This window comes from Meles meles, chromosome 5 (genome assembly GCF_922984935.1).
Source record: "Meles meles chromosome 5, mMelMel3.1 paternal haplotype, whole genome shotgun sequence".
Lineage (NCBI taxonomy): Eukaryota > Metazoa > Chordata > Mammalia > Carnivora > Mustelidae > Meles > Meles meles.
This window is the reverse complement of record NC_060070.1, coordinates 150,750,882-150,769,313: the sequence shown is the minus strand read 5'-3', so window position 1 is coordinate 150,769,313 and position 18,432 is coordinate 150,750,882. Positions and strand designations below refer to the sequence as shown.

General features: G+C 45.3%; 2 protein-coding genes across 2 annotated transcripts; one reads left to right on the top strand and one right to left on the bottom strand.

The window, feature by feature from the left end:
• Positions 1–5,411: 5,411 nt before the first annotated feature.
• On the bottom strand, positions 5,412–5,795 carry LOC123942693 (histone H2B type 1-A). The gene has a single exon (XM_046006776.1). It carries the CDS (start codon positions 5,793–5,795, stop codon positions 5,412–5,414), a length of 384 nt encoding a protein of 127 aa, XP_045862732.1.
• Positions 5,796–6,112: 317 nt separating this feature from the next.
• On the top strand, positions 6,113–6,485 carry LOC123942694 (histone H2A type 1-A). The gene is given in 3 exon segments (XM_046006777.1): positions 6,113–6,143; positions 6,146–6,384; positions 6,387–6,485. Coding segments are annotated over 3 exon segments (369 nt in total).
• The last annotated feature ends 11,947 nt before the right edge of the window (positions 6,486–18,432 follow it).

Below are 18,432 nucleotides of genomic sequence, written 5' to 3'. Positions count from 1 at the left end.
CATGCCTGTCCTCTGTTACTCAGGGACTGAGGTGCCGGCAACAGGCAGACAGGCACTCTTCTTAAAACACATTTAAAATACCTGAAACAATAAAAAGAACCCCTGTGTTTTCACTGCTCTCCTGTGGATGGTTTTGGACTAAAGCTTTGCTCTTACTTGTCTGACATTAAAAAAGTCTTCGGAGATCGCAAACCCTTTCCACCCTCCTTTGTGCTACCAAGGTCCCTAAAGCTGGGTTCTTGGCCAGCAAGTCTGATCTAAGGAAAGACAGTTTGGCCAAAGGCTTTGCTTTTCTAATAATAAACATTTCCAGGTTCCTAGTGGAGAATGAAGAAAGTCGTATCTTTCAGCAACTCTTACATATCAATGAGAATTCAGAATATTTACAGAACCTATGGGAATGAGGGGGAGCATGGCTTAGAGGGAAAAAAGATGGTTTAACTGATTACATTAATCAGAAAGCATAAATACAGGCAGTTCTTCAGGTAGTACAAAATCTTAAAATGATGATGCAAAGCAACCTTAATAATCAGTGGGAAAAATCATGACTAAAAATTTCTACACTTTTATCCAGATATTCAAAAACTCCCTTAACTGTCTGTTATGATTATAGAGGTAAGTAGAAAAAAAATATTTAGGACATTGTGCTTTAAAATATTAAAACCATTACAGAATTAAAGTGTCATTTCTTTTTTAAGAACTTTGTGAACAGAGTTAGGCATGCTTGCCTTCTCCTCATCATACCACTTAGGGTACACTGAGCTTCTTGTCTACACCTTGGTGAAGGTTCTTTCTAAATTCGGATCAGCTTCCACCATTTTCTTCTTTGTATTTTAATAATGTTGTGAAATATCTTTGAGAATTCCTGTACTATGAAGTGTTTTGCCGGAGCCACTTTCTCTGGAACGTCTTCATCCTTTTCAACACAAGCACTTTCCGATTTATGTCAGTGAGTTCACCTTCCCCGAGTTCCTCTGGTCGTGTAGCTCCTCTCTCGATGGCACCAGTGCAGGCAGTCTCACTGCCAACTGTTTCTTCTAGAACTCCTTTTATATTCAGTTTGAATTCCACTGCCGGGATAATCATTTTTCTTTTTTTTTTCTTATACTTTCATCTTGATGGGCAAATCCCTCCTTTGATGATCAATTCTTGTCATATACATTTATCACTGGGAGACAAAGTGGCAATTAAAAGTACACACTTCTGGAGCGCCTGGGTGGCTCAGTGGGTTAAGCCACTGCCTTCGGCTCAGGTCATGGTCTCAGGGGCCTGGGATCGAGCCCCGCATCGGGCTCTCTGCCCCGCAGGGAGCCTGCTTCCCCCTCTCTCTCTGCCTGCTGCTCTACTTGTGATCTCTCTCTCTAAAAAAAAAATAAAAATAAAATAAAAAAATAAAAGTACACACTTCCTATTTGTGCATAAACTGAGTAACATTTTGCAGTGTCCAGTAACAAACACATTTTAAAGTAAGTGATATGGGACGCCTGGGTGGCTCAGTCGGTTAAGCGTCTGTCTTTGGCTCAGGTCATGATCCCGGGGTCCTGGGATCGAGTCCTGCATCGGGCTCCTTGCTTAGCAGGGAGCCTGCTTCTCCCTCTGCCTGCCATTCCCCCTGCTTATACTCTCTCTCTGACAAATAAATAAAATCTTTAAAAAAAATACATAAAATAAGTGATGCAGTAGATCACATGATAGAAAACAATGTGCATTTGTTTTCTGTGCAGTAACTTATATGAACTAAAGATATAACACTGAAGTTTGTAATTTATGCATCACTCACTACTGAAATTCATACCGTGTTGTTGGACAAATGGTGTTCTTTAACTGAGCTGTCATAACTGGAATTCATTTATATCGAAATTGTGCAGTGTGAAAATCGTCTCTTTGAAGTAATCACCCACTAAAGAAGCTAGGAAAAAATAAAAATAAAGTGAGTCAGTGGAAGGCAAAAGGCTAAATAATGAAAAACCTGGAAAAAAGTACTTAGGAGAAAGAGAAATGACGAAACTGTTTTTGAATTTTTCATTACAGTAAAATAATAAATGTAAAAGCGAAGAAATAATAAATGAATACATTAAAAAAAATAAAAGATTAGCCAGTAACTGATGGAGTTTGTAAAAAAGTGAGAAAACACAGACACAAAAGTGGGAATAATAAAGGACTTGTAGTTACACACACAGTGGAGAGAAAATCATTAGAGACCAATTTGCTTGTCTCTAAGAGGATATCTTTAAATGATTTTCTTGTAAAATATATTTTACCAAAACTTATTACAAATTATTAGCAAATCTAAACAGAACAGGTTCATAAAAGAACAGGGAAAATAGTCAAAGAACTGTCAACTGTAAAAGAGACACCAAGTACCCATTGTTTTGGAAAGGGAATTTTACCAGAGTTCTCAAGAAAGATAATTCCAGTGTATTCAGTTTCAGAGTATTAAAAAGACAGTTATTTTCTTGGGTCGGTCAGTCCATTGAGCATTGGACTCTTGGTTTCGGTTCAGGTCATGATCTCAGGGTCGTGGGACTGAGCGCCACACTCAGTGGGAGTTCGGGATTCTCTCTCTCCTTCTCCCCTTCCCCTCAACCCCCACTCGTGCGTGTCTGTGCACATGTGCCCACATGCTCTCTCTCTAAAATGAATCTTTAAAAGCAAAAAAAAAGCATTATCTTCCATATTACTTTTATGAATTGAGTAAAAATTTATACCAAAAGCTGAATACCATTACACACAAAAAAGGAAAATAGAGATTATCTAATTTATAATATTGAAGCATAAATTGTAGATGATATATTGGCAACTGGAATTAAGTGAACAACATGATGCCCAAGTGGGGTTTTATGCAGAAATGCAAGGATAACTCAGTATTAGGAAGTTTATTAAAATAACTCATCATAATATGTCTAAAGAAGAAAGGGTTATGATCAATCCCCAGTGGTGCTGAAAAAGCATTTTCTAAAACTCAATATCCATTCTTAACTTAGAGTTCTCAATAAAGTAGACAAAGAAGAATTATTTCTCATAATGATGAAATATATCTAATGAAGAATAGTGCAAAAGGTTCTTCAGCAAAGTGAGGAAAACACTGGAATGCCTACTCTCTTCATTTCTATTTAACATCATTATGAAGGCTGTGAGCCATTGAAATCAGACAGAAGAAAGAAATTAGAAGAAAGCTAATTAAAAGGAGGCAGTAAAATGTTTATTTTCAGATAATATCACAAAAATGTAAAGCCCAACAGAAGTTACCAGAAAGCCAACAAGAATATAAGTCAATTAAGTAAAGTATAATAGGATATAAAAATGATGCACAAGTATCAATACCTTCACATAGAACAATTAAATGATAGAAGATTTGAATAGGGAAATACACCATTTACAGTAAGAGCAGAACGAAAACATCTAGAATTATACTTAATAAAAAATATGACAAATTTATATGAAGGAAATTGATTTGCCCATACCAGGCACATGGCCCCATTCCCTGTAGGTGAATGGCTCAAGCGGTGTTTGGGACTAGACTCAGGTTTAGAAAAGGGAGAAGGTGGGGTGTCTGGGTGGCTCAGTCAGTTAAGCATCTGACTTTTGACTTCAGCTCAGGACATGATCCCAGGGTTGTGAGAACCATGTTGTTTCCCTGCTGAGCTGGGAGTCAGCTTGAGATTCTCTCTCCCTCTCCTGGGACGAGGAAATGCTCAGGGAAGGCTTTTCTTGCTCTCAGTCAGAAACCCAGTGAAATAGACTATCTCTTCCTGCTTTTACTTCATCCTGTCTGCATGAACACTTGGACCTGTAGCCAGCATGACGGTGAAGTCAGGATGTGGAGAATTGCTGAGGCTATCACGGCGATGGAACCAGGACTTCAGCCATCCCACTCCTGCAATTTCTTTACCTTTGGACATGCTGATTACTGACATTACTTACTCTATCAGCTCATTTATTTGGTACTTCTTGCTATTTACAGCCAAAACATAATCTGAGGTAAAAGCTGTGTCAGGCTTGGCACTGTCGGGCGGCACTAAAGTTTATTTAATAAGAAAACATATATACACTTCTAAATCATAAAAAAAAAAAAAAGCTCTAAATTAAGTCAAGTTGAGAATTCCAGCTAAATCACAGGTCTGCTGGAAGTAATTTGATCCCTTCCTTTTAAGGTCATTGAATTCAATCACGTATGGATTTTAGTACTTGGTCGGCTTCTCTGAGAAGAGTCCAGATGATGCAGTAATACAGGACGCAGACACCATTTTTTTTTAAAGATTCTATTTATTTGACAGAGAGAGAGAGAGATCACAAGTAGGCAGAGAGAGGGGGAAGCAGGCTCCCCACTGAGCAGAGCGCCAGATGCAGGGCTCGATCCTTGGACCCTGGGATCATGACCTGAGCCGAATGCAGAGGCTCAACCCACTGAGCCACCCAGGCACCCCAGGACACAGACACCATTTGATGATCAATCTTACGACAGAACAAGATCATAAGGATAGAAAATCAATGTAATGATTCAGTTAAAGTTACTGTTTACCAGCTGATTGTGACTAGCCAGGTTAGTGAGTTACAATCTGAAAACCTCATAGGCTAACATTTACACATTTCAGTGTCAACATGACCTCTGTGAACCTCTAACATAGAAGACCTTGAACCAAGAGACAGCACCTCAAAACTCTTTAGCTTGAGGGCAGCTAGGGTAGTCTATAGGACCAATTATTTCATGCAGAGCAATAAACAGGAAGCAAAATACCGTTAATATTCTCCAGAATTCCCTAGGGTCCCAAGAGCTCTTCACAGCTTCAGGTCCATGGCTTCTATTGGGGAAGATTTTTGGACAAAGGCCTGCTACAGGGCCACCTGAGTGGCTCATTTAAAGCATCTGCCTTCAGCTCAGGTCATATCAAGGTCTTGGGAACCAGCCCCATTTCCGGCTCTCTCCTTGGCCCTCTCCTTCTGCCCTGCTATACTATGCTAAAACGAAACAAAAACCCTTGCTGCATCCCTTGTGAGCCGGTCTTCCTCAGCATCCCAGTCCACATGTACAATTACAAATGCTTCTCAGAACTTGCATTAGAGAATTTCTATTGAGATTCTCAGGGCTCGCATGGAAAACACCAGAAGCCCTAGCATGTAATGGTAATCTTGGCACCATTGGGGACAGTACTCCAGCAAATTAAGTTGCGGTTTTTCTTTTTACATCACTATTTGGTCCTAAACTGGCTAAACAAGTCACTGCTTAAGAACTAGCACCAACTTTCACCGGTTTTCTAAACAGATTTAATTCTCAGCTTGCCACAATATATATTGCCACATATTGCCACAATATGCCCAGTCAGCATAGAGCCCACAGCCCTTCTCCAGGAAATGTAAGTGGCTCTGAAAAGAGCCTTTGGGTTTAGGTGAGGACGCTTACTTGTGCTAGTTTACTTGGAGCTGGTGTACTTGGTGACGGCCTTGGTGCCCTCGGACACGGCGTGCTTGGCCAGCTCCCCGGGCAGCAGCAGGCGCACGGCCGTCTGGATCTCCCGGGACGTGATGGTCGAGCGCTTGTTGTAGTGCGCCAAGCGGGACGCCTCGCCCGCGATGCGCTCGAAGATGTCCGTAACAAAAGAATTCATGATGCTCATGGCCTTGGACGAGATGCCGGTGTCGGGGTGCACCTGCTTCAGCACCTTATAGATGTAAATAGAATAGCTCTCTTTGCGGCATCTTTTGCGCTTCTTTCCTTCTTTCTTCTGAGTTTTAGTTACAGCTTTTTTGAAGCCCTTCTTAGAAATGGTCGTGCCCTTCGAAGTCAACTCTGGCATGATGAGTGTACAGCTCTATAGCGTTACAGCTCTCCAGTTACAGCTCTAACGGTTCCAGTAGACCCCAAGTAAGCGAAGAGCACTGGAGGCTGGTGAGAGCAGTATTTATAGGCACAGCTCTGAAGTGACGCGTAGAGCAGACACCGTCTGATTGGTTAGTGGGCAGTGGCGTGAATGTAAATGAGGTGATTCTGGCAAGACTTTCTGATTGGCTAGATAGCCGTCAGCCAATCAGATAGCAAATCACAACCTACTGTCAGACTATAAATAGGCCCAGTAGCGTTTCTAGCGGTTGGTTTGCTGCAGTGCGCTCAGTTATGTCTGGGCGCGGGAAGCAGGGTGGCAAAGCAGCGCTAAGGCCAAATCCAGGTCGTCTAGAGCCAGCGTCCTGTTCCCAGTGGGCCGAATCCACCGTCTGCTCCGAAAGGGCAACTATGCAGAGTGCGTTGGGGCTGGTGCACCTGTGTACCTGGCGGCCGTGCTCGAGTACCTCACTGTGGAGATCCTGGAGCTGGCGGGCAACGCGGCGCGCGACAACAAGAAGACGCGCATCATCCCGCGCCACCTGCAACTGGCCATCCGCAACGACGAGAGGAGCTCAACAAGGTGCTGGGCGGTGTGACCATCCTGCGGGGCCGCATGCTGCCCAAGAAGACAGAGAGCCACCACCACAAAGTCCAGAGCAAATAGTTAACAAGTTATGAATCCTAGTGAGTGACCTGAACGTTTGGAGAAGAAAAACCAAAGGCTTTTTTCAGAGCCACTCAAATGATCAGTGAAGGCTGTGCATAAGCTGCCATGTATGTGGGTTTTCTACATACATCTACATACGTGCCATGAATCCTGGTAAAAAATCCCGGCACAGGGGCTCCTGGGTGGCTCAGTGGATTAAGCCGCTGCCTTCGGCTCACGTTATGATCTCAGTGTCCTGGTATCGGGCTCTCTGCTCCGCAGGGAGCCTGCTTCCTCCTCTCTCTCTGCCTGCCTCTCTACTTGTGATATCTCTGTCAAATAAATAAAATCTTAAAAAAAAAAAAAAATCCCGGCACACCAGGCCTTTGGTTCTGCTAATGGGTTCTTCTGAGTTTTAAAGCTGTTAAGGATCAACAAGCCTTCCTGTAAGTGGTTAGCAAGGAAGATTTTTTTGAGAGACGAGAGAGAATCTGAAGCAGATTCCATGCTCTGTGTAGATCCCCCTGGAGACTTGAATCTCACCACCCTAATCATGACCTGAGCAGAAGTCAAGAGTACCTAACCGACTGAGCCACCACCCAGGCACCCCAGACAGCAAAGTTTAGTCACCACATACTGGAGACATTGGGAGAAGGAACTATAATTATTCTTATCTTTGCAACCACCACTTAGTTTCTGAGCTAATGTAAAGGGGTGACTTTTACTTACTTTTTAGAGAATTTGCATGTGAGAAAGCATGGGGGAGGGGCAGAGGAATCCCAAGCAAGCAAGCTCCACACTCAGCTTGAGACCCACCTGGGCTTGATCTCCAGACCCGGATATCATGACCTGAGCCGAAATTGAGTCCCACGCTCAACACATTGAGCCACCCAGGCATCCGTAGACAGGCAATATTAATGCTAAAATTGAGTTAAGGACTATACTTAAGTGATGATTAGATAAGAACAAACAGGAGGGGGCGTCTGACTGTCTCAGTCATTAAGCAGCTGCCTTCTGCTCGGTCTTGATCCCAGGGTCCAGGGATCCAGCCCCCTGTGGGGATCCCTGCGAAGTGGAGAGCCTGCTTCTCCCTCTTGCATTCCCCCTGCTTGTGTTCCCTCTCTCCCTGTCTCTCTATCAAGTAAATAAAATCTTTTTTTTAAATGTCTATCATAATTATTTGAAATTATTAAGAAATCTTGGCCAAGCTTTTCAAAAATTTTGAGTACAAAATAGTTTCAGTTGTTTGTACTGCGAACACCAAGAAAAATTGGAAAACAAATGAACATTTATTTAGTTAGACTGTCAAATACATAACTACAAAATATTCAGTAGTCTATGTAAAAGAAAAAGAATTTCACCAGTTTAAAAAAAAAAAAAAAAAAAGCCATTCCAGACACTTGAGTCTACACATAGGATATGTAAAGAAGCAGATATAAGAAAGGTATAAAGTTCTATAAGAAGTTTAAAGATGAGCATAAAATACATATGTCAATTGGAGAGATTGGGTTATGAAAGAGTTTTAACCATCTCTTGAATTAATGGACATAAATATCAATTAAGGCATGCAATTGGGGAAGACACTACAGGAAGAAAAAATTTTGAAGACTGAAAAGTTGTACCGATATATTGAACAAAATTAGACAATGTCTAGAACATAGCAATTAAATTTTTTAATGTGAAATTTTAAAGTCACAGAAGAATAATGGCATAAATGTCTAAACGAGGGATATGCGAAAAATCTAAACAGAAAAGTTCTAAATAATTTCAATAGATACGCTTCCATCAAGCAAGTAGAGTTTAAGACCCCAGCCTTGCCAAAGCACAGAGTATGGAAAGGCGGAGGAGAAAGAAAATGACTTTATAGTAGAGAAATCTAGCAAACACTATCTCAACCAGGTGATCAGTGCACAGCATCAGTGATGAGCCATGTCGAAACTGTGGCTTTAACATGGTATGTTGAGAAGGGCATTTCACATCTTTGGTCTTCCTTCCAGGAACTCCATAATTCCAATCAAACCGTGAGGAAAATATCAGACAAATCCAAGTTGAGGAACATTTTACAAAATACTGGACTATAAACCCTCAAAATTATGAAATTCATGAAAAACAAGGAAATTCTGACAAACTGTTGTAGCCCCGAGGTGGCTAAGTAAACATGACCACTAAATGTTATGTATTTTGGGTTAGATCCTAGAACAGGGGAAAAACAAATTAGGTAAAATCTATTGAAATCCAAACGAAGTTTAGAGTTCAAGTCACTGTGATTTACCAGTGTTAGCTCCTTGCTTGTAAAAATTGCACAAATATTGACAGTAGGAGAAATTGGGTGAGGAGTAGGCAGGGACTCTTATCTTGACAACCTTTCTATAAATCTAAAATTACTCTAAGTTAGGGGCACCTGGGTGGCTCAGTGGGTTAAAGCCTCTGTCTTCTGCTCAAATCATGATCCCAGGGTCCTGGAATCCAGCCCCACATCCGGCTCTCTGCTCAGCGGGGAGCCTGCTTTCTCCTCTCTCTCTCTGCCTGCCTCTCCACCTACTTGAGATCTCTGTCAAATAAATAAATAAATTACTCTAAGTTAGAAAACTTACTGAAAAGAACAACAATAAACTCAAATTTACTAAACAGAACAAAAAAACAAGGAAAAGTTCTAAATCTAAAAGCAAACACGTGAAATACAGCTCTTAGCATGCCAGTGTAATTGGCTCTGAAAGGAGTCTCCAGGGTTTGGATGCTCATGTCCTCATAAAAAACTCATTTGAGGGACACCTGACTCTGGATTTTGACTTGGGTCATGATCCCTGAGTGGTGAGATCGAGCCCCTCATCGGGCTTTGTGCTGGGCATGGAGCCTGCTTAAGATTCTCTCTCTCCCTCTGCCTCTGCCCCTCCCCTTCCCTCCCTGTCCCACTTGAGATTTCTCTCTCTGAAAAAAACAAACAAACAAAAACAAAAAAACCTCATTTGTGGCTGGTATACTTGGTGATAGGAAATAGTGCCCTACACACTGTGTGCTGGCCAGCTCCCCAGGCATGAGCGTGCCGGAACTGTCTGGAATTCCCTGTACGTGATAGAAAGAGCCCATCGTAATGAGCCAGCTGAGTAGACTCACTGGGGAGCTGCTATAAAGTCACGCACATTCATCCATTCACAGGGCTTCTGAGATGCCAGTTCGGGGGTGAACCATCTTGAAGACCTTCTCTGTAGTAAGTGTAATAGGGCTGTCCGTAACATCTCTGCCGTTTCCTGCCATTCTTCTGGCCTCAATGATGGCTTCCTAGAGCCTTTCTTGGACCTGAGAGAAAACTTAGAGAAAGACTTGGAAATAAGAGACACAGCCTCCCAGTACTTGAGGAAAAGACGGCAACGGGTTGTGAAGCCACGGGACTTATTAATACACCGCGCATTCAGACGAGGCTTTGGGTAAACTCAATGTCTGATGAGAAAAAAAATCAAGATGCACGTGAATGTAAATGAGATACTTCAGGTCCACTCTGATTAGATTGTCCTCCTAGTTGCATCGACCGCTCAAAAAGCAGAAGATTGTCCCCCCGGGGCCTCAGTTCATAAGCAGTTTTTTGGTTTTTTCTTTTTAAGATTTTATTTATTCATTTGACAGAGAGAGAGAGATCACAAGTAGGCAGAGGCAGGCAGAGAGAGAGAGGAAGCAGGCTCCCTGTGGAGTGGAGAGCCCGATGCGGGGCTCGATCCCCGGACCCTGGAATCATGACCCGAGCCAAAGGCAAAAGCTTTAACCCACTGAGCCACCCAGGCACCCCAAAGCAGTTTTGATGAAGTTCTAGAACCTAGGTGAGGTTCGGTGGGCTGAGGTCCCGAGCCGATGACCAAGAAAGAATTCTTGAGACATCTTTGGTGCAAAATGGTGGTTTATTAAAGCAGGGGGGGTACCCGTGGGCAGAAAGAGCTGCTGCCCCGGGGTTGTGAGGGATGGCAGGTTATGTACCCTGCAGTTGGGGGAAGGTGAGGGGAAGGGAGGTTTCAACGGAGTTTTCATATGCTAAAGAGGCCTACAAGGTGCCAAGGTGCCGGAAGTATCCCGGAGGTCTTCCTGCTTGATCACTGTTGTCTTTTGGCAAGCCATTAACAGCAAGATAGTTGGGAGATTCCTGGGGGGATGTCACAATCCTGCTATCAAGCGTCTTTGTTAGTGAGATTTAGGTTCAGAAGAGATTGAACTTTATTTACATTTCCTTCTGCCTCAGCCTCCTTCAGTTTTGTGTATGGAGGGGAGGGCTTGAGGAACTGAGTTATTTGCCTCTGGAAATTATCAATAGCACAAGGTAACTTCTTTGTAGATGTCTAGGACATTTGTAAACCAAGGGGAACTATTTGTTTCTAGTTTATGGCGGTCAGGGGTGCCTGAGGAATGTCTCACACACTACCAAGGGGAGCGGGTGGAGAGGGGGTAGAGGTGCCAGCTTTTGCTTTGTCCTCAGCCAGTCTCCTGCTCCCTCATCAGTTTGAAGAGGAGCCCGCATAGCTGCTTTCTTTTGCAGGTTTCAGCCTCAGCCTCTTGGAGAGTCCAACTTCTTTATCCAAGGTCCAGATTCCCAGAGGAATGGAGCGGGCCCAGGTTGAGTCAGATGTCTGCTTGCTGCCCAGCGACATTGGAGGGAGGACAGCGATCTCGGCAAAGAGTGCATCTGGGTGGACACATCATTGTGTTGGGAGGACTGTCTACTTTCCAGTTTTTCCTGATGTGCTATAACAACTGCTTCTCTTTACCTGTTTGAAATAACCCTGTCCTGTTGTCCAAAGTGGTTCCGGTGTGCCACCCGAGCGAGTGCAGGTGACACTTTGCTGTTGGAATTATCAGCCTGAGCGAATTTCTGTTTTTTTAAATAGTGAGGTGAGGCACCATTTCGTGTTTGGTGGCTTTTTGTCCTACGTCCTTTCAGAGTTGGAAACAAAATCCTGAGGTTTCTCTTTCCTGTTGTCTCTGCCCCAGTGACTGGCCCGTACCTTCTGGAGTCAGAGAGATAGCTAATGCAAGCAGTAACCCTGCTTGAGAGATGCCCGGAGCTTTACCCAGCTCACGAGTAGCTCGGTCTTCTCAAGGGCGGCTTGCTGCTCTCATCCCCACTCCGGTCTGTGCCCCCCCCCCCACTTTAAACCAAGTGGCATAAGGGACAGAGGGAGTGTGCCACCTGGGGAGTAAAAGTCCTCCCAACCCCCCAAATCCCTATCAAAGCTTGTGCCCCTGTCACATTCTTAGGGGTTGGATAGGTTTGCGTCTTAATCCCAGCTTCTGGGACAATGTGCGTCTCCCCTTCCTCTTTTGACTCCCGGAACCTTTACGGTGGCGCCTGGGACTTGAGTTTTCTGGGAGTTGTCTGCCCATCCTCTCCCTTGCTGATGTGCCAGCAAAGCCCTCAGGGTGGCCTGCGAAGAAGTAAGTCTTCCATTTGTCACCAGTGTAAAGGGCCTATTTGTGGGGAGGGAAAACAGGGACAAGTCTCGGCTACCTTCCCACTGATGTGCAGGACAGAGGCAAGAAGGAAATGTAGATAAAATTCAGTGTCTTTACCTCTCATAGCCCATTGACAAATGGCAGAGTTAGGCAGAATGTGACATTCCTCCAGGGAACTCCCAACTGTCTTCAAGGTATGCTTTGCTGGAGGGAAAAACAGCTCTAACTCGACCACAGCTAGGCCTCCAGGATCCTGTGAGTCTTCTTGAGCATATGAAAGTCCTTTTGGAAATGCTGAACTCCAGTATTTCCAAGTCCCCTTGACCTGCGCTGTGGCTGTTCAGGTAGCCTTGGGGAAGCACCTGAACGGCTCAGGTTGTCCCTCCCACAGGAAGGGGGATTTGGGCTAATGACTCTGCCCAGGGGTGTAGTGAAAAAGATATTTGCCAAGTTCAGCGCAGCTTGGCACACTACTAGGACCATGGCCAAGGTACCTAAGGGGCGGCCACGTTGAGAACAGCAGCCTGGGTGAGGGGGTGGGGCACCACCTTGTTCAATTCTTAGTACTCCCCATCCAGCTCCTTTACGGGCTGCACTGGGCTGTTGACGGTACTGTGGGCAGGGAGTACAATAGAGCTACTCAACGCTGTTCTCAGGTAGAGTCTCCTAGTCCCTCCGGCCCCCACCCCAGGCAATTTATATTGTTGAACAGTTAATATTATTCATGAGGGTGTCCGGCTTATGGGCTCCTAGTCAGCACTTCCCTTCCACAATGGTTCCTAAACCCAGACGGAGAATTCAAAGATAGAGATTTTCTGTTTGACCTTGTAAGTTCTCAATCCCCTATATGTTCTCTGGTATTGGAGAGTTAAAAACCTGGTATTCTCGGGTGGGGGGGAGCCTCCAATTTTCTGCATCCAAAGAACCCTCCTGAGCACAACTGTCTGCCCTTCCTATCAGTGGCACTGAGAGGCCAGGAAACTTCTGTGGGTTTCCGAGGATTAGAGTACATTCGGCTCCAGTATCCACCAAAGCTGTCCCCCTTTGTTTATTTCTGGGGACCAGTGAATAGTGAGTTCAACCTGGGAACTCTGATCACCCCCGACGGACCCCCTCTGGAGACGATTTTGACCTGTGTCCTAAACCCAGGGCACGGGAACCAGTCACCCTGAAGAGGACTGTATCCCTAAGGCCTCTGTTGGACCAGGCAGGGCGCTAGGGGTGGCGGGGACAGACAGGGCAGGGCTGAACTACTGCTCAGGTTTTAGGGGTTCCAGAAGGCTGACCAACACAGCAATAGGTTGTGAGATTGTCTTTTCAGGTGAGGTCTGGCAGTAATGAGGTCAAATTGACAAGGGAAAAACTGTACTCTAAGGGCTGCAGAAAATCTGAAGCGACCAGGGAAACTCAAGCGGCCCACAGAAATCAGGGAAAACTTACCTTTATTATCGCCTGCGGGCTCAGTGGGATCCTTTCCCAAAGGCTGAGCACCCGACAGGGTTAGGGGTAAGTTTTTACGGTTACTGGTGAGGGGGGATGGTAATGGGACATTTTCACGGTCTCTCAAGGCCGAATAGCCCCTTGCTATGGCCATATAATCCATGCAGAGGCATCTCAGGAGAGTGCTAAATCACCCCCGGGGACTGTTTCTTTTTCTTTTCTTAAACAGGACGGCCAGCTGGTCTTTTCTTCCACCTCAGCAGGACGGGAAGAAGCTGGGGCTAGGGGTTGGTGGGGGGGTGTCTCTATCTGCCTCATAAGCTGGCTGACCAAACCAGCAAGGGAATTCTAGCCCCTGTCTCAAAGCCCTTCTGGGTTCTTTCCTACCTCATTTCCCGCGTGCACCCAAAGTCCCAAGTGTGCGGAAGTCGAAGGGTTTAAGTCCCCCTCCCCGCTTGTGCTCAGGGCATAGACCTTAGGAGAACTGTCTCCTCTGAGCCCACGAGTGTTAAATAAACCTCTGATCCTCCAGAGTCTCCGAGGGCCACTTGGTTCTTCCGTCAGGATCCAGGCCAGGTTCTGTAACAAAACTACATACTTCCTGGTTATTTTTCTTTACGGGATCCTTTATAGCTAATTGGAGTAGCCTATTGTCTTCTCAAGTTCCTTTTCTGTCTTTCCCACAGCCCATACTGATGTGAGAAACAAAGACAGAAGAAAAATTATTCAATTTCCTTACTACCTACAGCCCACTGACAAGTCCTGGAAACAGGCAGAGTGACCTTCCTCTAGGGACTCAACTGCCTCAGTTTTAATACTTTGCTAAGAGCAAAAGACAATCCTAGCCCGCCTCCAACCCCACCCCACCACCCCCTCCCCAGGATCCGTAAGCCTACTTTAACAGATAAAAATTCCTTTAGAGGGGCGCCTGGGTGTCTCAGTCCCTTAAGCATCTGCCTTTGACTCCGGTCATGATCCCAGAGTCCTGGGATCGAGCCCCACATGGACAGGGAGTCTCCTTCTCCCTCTGCCCCTTCCCTTCCCCATTCTCTCTCTTTCAAATAAATAAATAAATAAAATCTTTAAAAAGAAATTCCTTTAGAAATTTCCTTTATCTCTACCCCTTAAGATACACGTTGGCGATCATCCCCAAGCATATGGCCCACCGATATACATCTGAAAGGTCTCATGACAAAGGGTTTTATTAAATAGTAGTGAATGACATTTCCTAACAGGGGCCAGCCCCCTGGAGGTCCTGGAAACCTTGCTTCCAAAATTCTTTAGAGACTCACACTATCCTTAATCCCCTCCCAACTTGAAAGCATATAATGGGTCACTCCTTGTGACCCTGGTACAGCTCTTTTTGCCCACTGGGTCCTATCCTTGTGCTTTAATAAAATCACCTTTTTGCACCAAAGATGTCCCAAGAATTCTTTCTTAGCCATCAGCTTCAAACCCTAATGTCTTCTCTATATCACATACCTATTCCCAGGATCTGCCCATGTCCCCCAGATTAACAATGGATTGCCCAGCATCATACCTGTCTTGTCCCACAGCTGGGCTCAGCGCAGATATCAGTATCCTGTACCAGGTGCCGGGGCAGAATGGAGAATCTTGGTTTTCATTCTTTGCAGTGACTGTGGCCGCATCACACCCCTCAAAGATGGGGGCCTAGATGGCCTGTGGCATTACCGCCTCCCTGAGAATTTGCTGCCCTTCCCCTATAGAGTTCCAATTTCCCGCATGCCCTGCATTGAGCCAAACCTCCCTTTACGCTAGAATAATTCAATCTATTTGGGAGTGAGTACTTTGACGCCCTGAACCCCTTGTAGGCATTGTCAGAGGGCAGGATGTGTGGTGACCTTGCTCACCATCTCTGCCTCCAGCCTGGTCAGAGAAATGCTATGGCCCGCTTATTCCATAGTCACACCAACCGTGTTTGCAGGGCCTTCTGCTGGAACTTGGCAGCTATGTCAGTAAGCTCAGTGGGAAAAGAGGCGGGGGAGGGGGCACCTGGCTGGCTTAGTCCATAGAGCATGCGATTCTTGATCTCAGTCTTGAACTGAGATCAAGTTGGGCACGAAGTGTTCAGCATGGAGCCTACTTAAAAAAAAAAAAAAATAGCTCATTGCAAGGATATTCTCTCATCATGGCTGCTGTGGAAATATTGGGGTTCAGAGCAGATGGCCAAGAAAGAATTCTTGAGATTTTCGGTATTTTTTTATTGCAGCATGGGGACAGGACCCCTGGGTAGAAAGAAGGGGCCTGGGAGCCTCAGGGTGACTGATTTGTATCTTTGGAGTTGGGGGAGGTAAAGAAAGAGAGAAGTTTCTAGAAGAACGTTCATGTGCTAAAGAAGACTCCCACGGTCCTGGAGGCCTTGCTGTTGTCAAGCTAAGGTGGTTTTTGCCTCTAGCCCCACATGCATTAACACGAAGACAGTTGGGAGTTTCCTGGAGGAATGGTCTACTCTGCCCCCTTCAAGAATTTGTCTTTGGGCTGCGGGTTATAAGGACATTGAATTTTATCTGTATTTCCTTCTTGCCTTTGTTCTCCGTGGGAATGATTGTTTCCTGAAGTGGAGGCTGTAGCTGTGCTTTTCTTTTCCTTTGTGTTGGGGTGCAAGGGCACGCCACCAATCACCACCTCTTTGCTCTCCAAATCTTCCCAGGGGTTCCACCTCTTACCATCCCAACCAGGCCCTTCACAAGTGCTCTGACCCTTATCTGCAGCAGCTTGTAACCTCCTCATTTTGTACAAGGGCATGCCAAGGTCTCTGATACTATCCTGCTCTCCCACCATGCCTGCCAGGCCCCCAAGCTAGAAAAGTAGGGGACCCCTGCACAGCCTTCTCTAAACTCAGCTCTTCCAACTTTCCGAGTCAAGCTACAGTCTGTAGTTGGGTATTGGTGGCCTTCGAGCCGTCAGCAGGCCAGCCCCCTGTGGCAGGCCTGCTTTCCCTTCTTGGCCACCGTATGCTGTGCACACATCCTCCACCAAACGCACTGGGCCAGCTGATGTTTTCAGGGTGTCCCTGTACCCATGCAGCAGTCCCCAGGCATCTGACCTATGGGCCACCCCTCCCCACAGGGCCAACCTGGGATACCCCCTTTGATGCCTCTTTCTCAAGACTCATTTCCTTGGTCTCCTGGTTGGCCCGCCAATTGTTGGCCCACAGCTTTGGGAGTTCCCTGAGTGAGAATCAAAATCAGCCCTTGGACTCAGAGGGTAAGGAGAGACAGAAGGCAGAGGCCAGCCATTCCAGGTCGGTATGTGGCAGCTTTAATAAGCAAAGAAACTTGCATACAAGGTTGTCTTGGGTGCCAGCAAGAGGAGTAGATCTCCGGGGCGCCTGGGTGGCTCAGTGGGTTAAAGCCTCTGCCTTCGGCTCAGGTCATGATCCCAGGGTCCTGGGATTGAGCCCCGCATCGAGCCCCACATGGGGCTCTCTGCTCAGCGGGGAGCCAGCTTCCCTTCCTCTCTCTCTGCCTGCCTCTCTTCCTACTTGTGATCTCTGTCTGTCAAATAAATAAATAAAATCTTAAAAAAAAAAAAAAAGAGGAATAGATCTCCACACACGCCCACCAGAATCTTAAGAGTTTCTGTAGAGGCCGTGCCTGGGTACAGTCTTGTGTATGGTTCAGATGGTCTCAACACGGTACTCTCTCAAGGCTCTCTCTGCCCTCGAAGGGACTCCTGCTGCAGGAACAGTGGGTGGGTTATAGATTCTAAGGACGGGGTAGGGTGCTGCCAACTGCCCGGGTCCAGTTTAAGGGTCAACCTGCAGTCATGTCCTCTCGGTGACCTCCTCCGACAGTGTCTGTCAACGGCTCCCCCTGGCTTTCGGGGCAAAACACAGATTGTCCAGCTCAGCTGTGAAATGTAGCCCCTGCCTACACCACTGGGCTCTTTTCTTACAACACTCTCCCATGTCGTGGCTTGATTCATATACTTCAGTTCCTTGGACCCGTTTTGCTTTAATTCACTTTTGTCTTTCTAATTATATTTCCTCCCTGGATTACTCTTCCTTCCCCTCCTCATTTAATTAGATTTTACCAATCTTTCAAGATTATTCGCATGCATAACATCCTTTGTGAGGCTTTCCTTGACCATTCTCCATCGTAGGGTCAGTAGATGTTCCGCTTCGGTGACCTTGTTGAACCCTGACTGAATCTCAATTATAGCATTTAATATGCTCCAGGAGAAGTTGTTAATTTTTATGTCTCTCTCTTTTACTGAACTATAGATTTTTTTTTACACTGTCTTAATTTTTTACCAGTGCCTGAAACATAAAAGACACCAATTAATGGCTGGTTGAGTGCATTTATCAATAGATTTTTGTTCTGGGTTTCAGCTGCTTACAATTTAGTTTTTGTTTGTTTGTTTGTTTTTTGCTGGGTTTTTTTGTTTGTTTGTTTTATCTTTTAAAGATGTATGCATCCATTTGAGAGAGATAGAGAGAGTGTGTGAGTGAGGGGAGTGGCAAAGGGAGAGAGAATCCTCAAGCGGACTCCCTGCTGAGCACAGAGCCGGACCTGGGGCTCAATCCCAGGACCTTGAGATCATGACCTGCGCCAAAAACGAGAGTCGGATGCTCAATAGAATGAGCCCCGCAGGTGACACTACTTAGTATTTTAATGACAAAAATAATAGCAACATAGAAAATTGAGGGGGGAAAAGGCATCCATGACTTCAACATTTTGACAAACTTATTTTTATTTTTGTATGTTTTCTATTAGCCTTCATGAATACAGAATAGCTTCTATTTCAATATTATGATTTTTTAAAAATTATAAGATTTTTCCTAGTTCTTATTTTCACTAGGTACATAATGGTCCATCAAAAGATATTTACTGAGGGGCGCCTAGGTGTCTCAGTCAGTTAAGCATCTGCCTTCGGCTCAGGTCTTGATCCCAGGGTCCTGGGATTGAGCTCCACATCGGGCTCCCTGCTCAGCGGGGAACCTGCTTCTTTCCCTCCCTTTGCCTCTCCCCTGACTTGTGTGCATTCTCTCTGTCTCTCTCAAATAAATAAATGAAATCTTAAAAAAAAAAAAAAAGACATTTATTGAGCATCTACTATGCATCACACA

Coding starts and splice junctions, on each gene's coding strand:
- LOC123942693 (XM_046006776.1), bottom strand. CDS start 5,795: ATGCCAGAGTTGACTTCGAAGGGCACGACCATTTCTAAGAAGGGCTTC.